Raw genomic sequence first — 7,060 nt, 5'->3', positions numbered from 1 at the left:
CTGTTAGTGTTGTGTTGCCATGGATACTGGCTTTCTTTCTGCAGCTTTAGTAACAGGTGTACCACTTGCTTGTTTGTTGGTTCACAAAGAAATCATACCGTATAGTGAGTGATTCATACGAAAGTCGTAGCTAACCGTGACCTGTCGCGTTTGTATGTTAGGATTTGATAATCTTACGACTGAAGGCAATTTTGTAAGGTATGCTATTTTCGAGAGCTGTAAAGGTTCTGCTATTTTCAACAGTTAGCCGATGACAACATGCTATGTTTTTTTATCGTGGCGCATCCCGGTATGAAAGATCGTATATTGTTTTTATTCATTTACCGTCGATCATAGTTATTCTATTCATCGTTCGCGTGGATGTGTTAGTGTATTACGTGTATCTAACGAACGCGTTAACGTGGTAAGGCCGGTGTCGCGTCGAGTGCGCATGCGCGAGTACGTGAACATAAAACTGGTCGGATGTTCATGCATTCTGTTCCGCCGAACCTTTAGGTGTCAGGTACGTTCCTATTGGTTCGCCGTCGAACCTTTAGGTGTCAGGTACTACGTTCCTATTGGTTCGCATCCCTCTCGTCGCGTGGAGAGAGCGTGTTGTGCGTGAAACCGCTATAAGCGAGTCTGGTTAAAACTAAACGAGGCAGCAGTAGGATAAGAACACCTCCCTCTGTGGCCAGCCCACAGTGAGAAAGCAGAAGAGAGTAGTTTGAAGGTGAAGCCGGTACTGTTTCTTGACGTGTGTGTTAGGCAAGACGATGGATGGTACGGGGGAGAAGGTAACAGGACCCAGTCCTGTCCTCCTAGATACTACTATTTGTTGTTATCATGAACGTACATCGGCACCGCATCGACGACAAGTGATTTGGTTCTTGATGATTTACGACACGGTAATGCGACGAACGGAAGTATAACCCTCACAAAGGTCAAGCCGCTCGATGACGTACGTGACCCCGATGACGTTTCCGCCCGTCCGGCGCGTTACCGTTTCGTAAGTCGAGTCTGAGGGGGGGGGGGACGGGTATTTTCGGGACGCGGGATTGGCCATTTTAATTACCTGAGAACTGGGAAATGTCAGATAATTTTTCCGTGATTCGGGAACAGAAGTCTATCGGGACGTGGGAAAGACCCTCTAAAATTGTCTGGGATCTGGGAAAATTGTGTCAATTCGTCGGGATTTCAATTTCTGCGCTAATATTTATTTAAATTTTTATTTTACTTATTTATTTATTAATTATGCCCAGAGAAATAATAGTATGTAAATATTAGTATTTATGTAGTGTTTGAAAACCTAAACTACTGAATTTCCTGAAACATGTCTACATATCCTGGGAACGGGGAATTGGGATTTTATTTTACTGGGAACTGGGATATGGGGTGTTTTTTTGCTGGGAAAGTGGGAATGTACCCCCCGTTAGCCCCCCCCCCGAGTCTGACTCGTGTAACGGGCGCGTGCGTACGTTTTTGGGTGGCCATCGAATATTAGGACGACCCTTCACTTATCCGTGGTGGTTTTAAGGTCTGCGAGGTGGATGCGCGCGCGATGTGCGGTCGGTGTATGGATGGTTTAGACGTGATGATTGTCGTGATGTATTGACGTGATGATTGTCACTTGCATCGGGAATGCATGCTAAGCACGCGCCTTATTACGAACCACGTTACGCACAGGAAACGTGCTATTTTACGGTGTACCTCGGTATTGCGTCGTTGAAGATCGAACAGTTGAAAAAAGATAACTACATATATTCATTCGAGTTACGACATCGATGCGGCGTGATCTGGTTGTGTTGCGTCGTTTCATCACCCGGTAGTTCCTGATTTTAAAACTTTTTTTGATTAGAAGGCGTGACTGGTTCTGCCGGTAGGATGAGCTTGCACGATTGTCATTCGTGACCACGTTGTTATAACGTACGTCGTCGTGAAATTGCGTGCAGCGAGTTAAAATTGTATTGTTTAAGAAAAAATATTGCTGTATGAACTGATCAGTCAAACCGAAACGAAATGGGAGTGAGGAGTTCCGTTGTGTATAATATTTGCTCATGTTGGTTTGTTTTGAGTGCTACTGTATTGTACCTGTTATTTGTGGTATTAAACAGACGCTTTATCCTCACTCTTTGTTTTGCTCTTTATCGACAAATGTTCGCCGTTACATCATGTGAAATTATCGATATTAGATCTGTCCAACACCCATAATAGACAAATTTGTCTTCGCTGTAAGTTTAAAGAAAGCTGTTAAGGTAAAGAAGTTCCAATCGCAGCTGCGCAATCTTCAGCGAATATTGGGTTAACTTCATGAAACATCGTTCCCATAATTTTGCCCCGAATCTACATAAGATCAGGAATGAGTAAAAACAAATTAGTTGTTTTATAATATAATATGATTAATAAACAAATTCGTAATAATATAGATAATATAACAATATTTGTTTTTATTCAGTCCTGATAACGTTAACGTTACAAAATGGTAGGGCAATGGTAGGTAATTGTCTTGCATTAAAATTAATTACGGGAATACAAGCGAATTGTCGTCTGCGGTAAAATAACGACATCGGGAGTGAATAAAAACCATGTGTGTGTGTATCTCTCTCTCTCTCTCTCTCTCTCTCTCTCTCTCTCTCTCTCTCTCTCTCTCTCACCGAGTGCAGATTCCATTATACTCCCTCCGGCCTTCGATAAAAAGTTGATTTCTATTCCTGGTATAGATTACATCGTCTTCATTTTAATTTTTTATGTTATTTGACACTGTTTCCAGTCGCATACGATACTTCTCATCCAGCCGAACAAGAAGCCTGACGGGAGGACGTATTCTGACTACGAGTCTGTAAACGAATGTATGGAAGGTATGTGCACAAACTATTATCGTAGACACTTAGTAGGACTTAGATGGTATGGATCATAGCAGACCCGTACCACAGGTCTCAAATATCACTACAGCACCAACAGTAAGTGTCGGGGTTACCCCCCTTTGCCACCCTTTGTGGGCTGCCCCTGAAAATTGGATGATAGGAAAAGTGGATAGGCAATAACTCACATAAGTTGCTGCCTTGGTAGAAATGTCATGGTTGCAAATTTTTGGTTCTGGGTTTTAGCTAGTTTTTGGGTTGGCATTCAGTTGCAATTTAGATGTGGCAACTGATGAGATTTTCATTATAGGAATCTGCAAGATGTATGAAGAGCACTTGAAGCGTTTGAATCCCAATTCCCCGAGCATCACATACGACATAAGTCAGTTATTTGACTTTTTAGATCAACTGTCTGACATCAGCTGCCTTGTGTGAGTATTTGCTGCAGAGGTATTTGTCCCTCCAAAGTATAGTCAGTCATATAGTTATATCAAAAGTACTTAAGTCTCTCCTCTTAGCATCTATATCGAAAAAGTTATTTTTAAAGTTCTGCAATTTTAAGATATGTCATAATCACCCTTATATGAAGTTTGTCTGAGCCATAGACATTGAATTGACAGTGCTAAATGCTGTAGATGTTCCCTCTCTTCATTGTTGTCATTGTAGGAGAGCCATAACCCTGTATGCAATCTTTACAGGTTCCAGAAGAGCACAAACACATATGCGCCATACAACAGGGATTGGATCAAAGAGAAGATATACGTTTTGCTGAGAAAGCAGGCAGGTGTAGGGGTGAAGTGAGTGTGAGGAAGCAGCGATGACAACCGTCTTGGTCCGACGATCATTCCTTCCGTGTTTGTACAGTTTTTGGCTGCCATGGAGTTGTGTACAGTGTGTACGTTGTGTGGGATTGCAATACTTGCGATTCAATGCGCTAGATGATACTGCAACGGAACCCTCGTCACAGAAACATCCAAATTGCTGCACTTTCCAAGGCCCTAGCTTTTTCTTTAACGATTCATCGTAACTGGGAGAGATGCGAAGAATGGAACATAGAAAACTTTCGTTCTTCACAATAATTTTATACAGATAATTTCTTACAGATAATTTTATAACACACAGGCTCCACTTGCACGGACACCTTTTTTAGGGTGACATATTTTTGTTGTTTCGACGCGTTTCAGATGGTCATATGTTTCGTGGTAGCTGGGGAACGCGCACCTCGTTAGTGGTGGCTGTATGATTTTTGCAGATGCCAAGCAAGCGTATAAAGCAGAAATTCCCAACCTTTTACTGTTTTAGTCCACTGCCCCCTTGGCTCCATAAGCTTATACCCTGTGACCCCTGCTGTACCTTTTATATGCTTACGCCTACCACCTCCTTGGTTAACCCCACAGCTCGAGGGGGGCGACATACCCACTTTACGAAATTCTGGTCCAAAGCAATGTTAAACTTGACGGGTGAGGAACAGTTACGACAATGTTCTCGTTCTGATGCAATATTTGGATAAGATTTTTCCCCTGGTGTATTAGACATTTGACCAAGTACATGTCAGGTAGGTGGAACTATAGGTTACTTCTTGCTCGTATCAAATATATGTTGGTGTCTTGCATAGGTCTTGCACTTGTATAAGTTGGAATAAAATTTTAGCACGGTTTTGCATTAGCTATCTATTAATCTACTGCCACTGCAGGTAAACTTTTTCCCATTTTTTCTTGTGGTTGCGAATTTGTCACCAGTTTTTCAGTGAGCATTTGCGACACTGCATACTCGAAATGTTTTGCTTGGAAGATTGTTGTATTGTTGAGTGTATTTAATTTCACCACGTAGTAGGTTCATTATCCTGGGTCATTTGTTGCACGGAAAACTGTACCTCGAACATACTTTTGAGGGAAAATTTGGTAATGTAAGTGTGCCAATATGTTTTATTGTATTGAGTAGTGATTGTGTTTTATTTTGATGATTTTCTGAACACTTGACTAAACGAGCAGTCATTGTAGTGTGTGCGGGGGGATCAGTGGCGTAGCTTTCAGCATTATGTTCGGTTTGAATTGTTCTACCTGTCAGTTTTTTATAATTTAATAGTGGCTATGAAGATGTTTAGTTAATTGTAGATAATTAGAAATAAATGGAAACAAGTTGAAACATGCTGATGGGTATCTCTTGAAGTTGGCGGCTTGATATATTTATGAAACCTTGTGCTACCTTGTGCTATAACAACATTATTGGCATATTAACTACTTGTTTAGAAAAGCAAACCAATAAACTCTAAAACTAGTTAATGCTGGAAACTAGAGTAACGCTATTAGATCGTCAATATTTAAGTGCATTCTTCTTTACGCTATATCTTATGTTGTATACTTGACACCTACACGTGAACCAAGAGTTTTTGGGAAAAAATTGTGTGAATATGCAAATAGGAAATATGGATGTGTCTGTGGCTGAACATACCAAAATGCAAATGCAATTTCTTGCAGTTGGGTTTCAATAAACGTGTTTTATCATTATTCTATACCACTTGCATTCATGTTTCTTTGTATGGTCATTATTACAGACATAACTAATTAAATATTTTACTTATTGTTTTCAAACAATTATGTTGTCATCTCATGATTGCTTCACTTTTACAAACGTATGTGAGACATGAAACTCGGTTTTTTTTAATTGAAAGTAGTATTACAAAACGCAAGTTTTGTGGAAGGGGTAATCAAATTCTGTTTTGAAACCTCAATTTTAAAATTTTGTGTAGAAAGTTGTAAAGGCTTGCTATTTGATTTCAATGACGTGTAATGTGAGTCTTCAATGTGTTTATTATTACACATATGTACAGTCAATCCTGTGTTAACAGATACTTATAGAAAGGTCGCCGATCTATAAATGACAGTTGAACCCTTGAGTGGCAGTTATACAGTAAAGCAACCTCTCTAAGCCGGACACCTGTCTGTGAAGGACAGGGTATGGTTTCTCTTGAGTGACCTTTGCTTTCAAGTTGACTATATTTTCAAGCAATCAATCTAGCTTGCAATGTTTTTACGTGGTCCAGTCTATTATGATAGTAGAGTATTTATGAAAATCAGGAAGCTAGAATTGAAGGAGCAATTACAACAACACCAGAGATACGCGCGTGAACCTTACTGCAAACTTCATGATGTACAAGGTAAGAAGAGTAAGGCTATATTACATGGACTGAGTCGTGCCAGCTCCAAATTTATGTGTGTAGTTGCGGTGTACACACGTGTGCAGTATGGGGAAGTTCAGGATGATAGGTCACCTCATAATAAAGTGAACAACTTCCTGATTTTCCATGTTAAACTGGTTTCTGAATTTGTCAATATGTTAATTTATATAATGTACGCGTATAATATATTTGTGACGATAGATGGCGCCACAACGTCATATTTGCCTTTATACGTATGTAGATTAGAAAATATTATGATACAATAATTATTTATGTAAGATTACCAACGAAACGAGATGCGTGGCCAAAAAGCTGCTACTATATATGATAATCTACAACATTTTTAATGCAATCCCGTACTATCTTACAGTACATAACAACGCAGTTGTGTTTCTAAGAATTTTGACTATATATTTTACTATAATATATAAGTGGAAGTACTTTATTCTAGTTAAACCAAAGCAAATTATTTGGCTTTTAGCTACACACAATACTTGGAAATTTGGCTTTTAGGCACTAAAATAGGGGAACGATTTTTCACGTTTCTGAAGTTGTAATCTGTCAATTTATATAATGTGCGCGCATCATTTATTTTTCACGATAGGTGGCGCCACGATGTTATATTTTTTTGTACTCGCTTATAAATTAGGTAAGACTACGAGATCATTTATATAAAATCACAAGGGACAAGAGATAATAATTGGCCAAAAAGGTGCTGCTTTATACAATACTTCACACCATTTTCGATGCCATCACATACGATATTACAGTTGCAGGAGCCCATGCCACCAGAGGTGCCAAATACAGTCGATCAATTACCACAATCACCAGGGCTTCTCATTCAGCTCATCTTCTTCTTGGGGCAATTCAGTATATTTCAATATTATCAATAACAGTTTTTCAATATAAGTGAATTGAATATCCTTTGAATTGAATTAAGGCTGAATGGATTAGGGTTGTATCCGACAGAATTTTTGAACGATTACTGTATTAATTCACTTAATTGTGGCCGTATATTTTATATCTTGAAATAGTGAGTATA

At 39.4% G+C, this 7,060-nt stretch overlaps 1 protein-coding gene across 1 annotated transcript in view; it reads left to right on the top strand.

Annotated features, from left to right (window-relative positions):
• LOC106811805 (enhancer of rudimentary homolog) overlaps nt 1–5,354 on the top strand; it is a 6,787-nt gene extending 1,433 nt beyond the window's left edge. Inside the window, exons 2-4 of the mRNA XM_014815524.1 lie at nt 2,750–2,837; nt 3,151–3,271; nt 3,539–5,354. Coding sequence (XP_014671010.1) covers nt 2,750–2,837; nt 3,151–3,271; nt 3,539–3,641 — 312 coding nt within the window. The 3' untranslated portion in view covers nt 3,642–5,354. The remainder of the gene's footprint in view (nt 1–2,749; nt 2,838–3,150; nt 3,272–3,538) is intronic.
• Nucleotides 5,355–7,060: the final 1,706 nt, after the last annotated feature.

This window comes from Priapulus caudatus, unplaced genomic scaffold, assembly GCF_000485595.1.
Source record: "Priapulus caudatus unplaced genomic scaffold, Priapulus_caudatus-5.0.1 Scaffold577, whole genome shotgun sequence".
In the NCBI taxonomy this organism is placed as follows: Eukaryota; Metazoa; Priapulida; class Priapulimorpha; order Priapulimorphida; family Priapulidae; genus Priapulus; species Priapulus caudatus.
The sequence above is the reverse complement of the archived record's forward strand: the minus strand, read 5'-3'. Positions and strand labels throughout refer to the sequence as shown.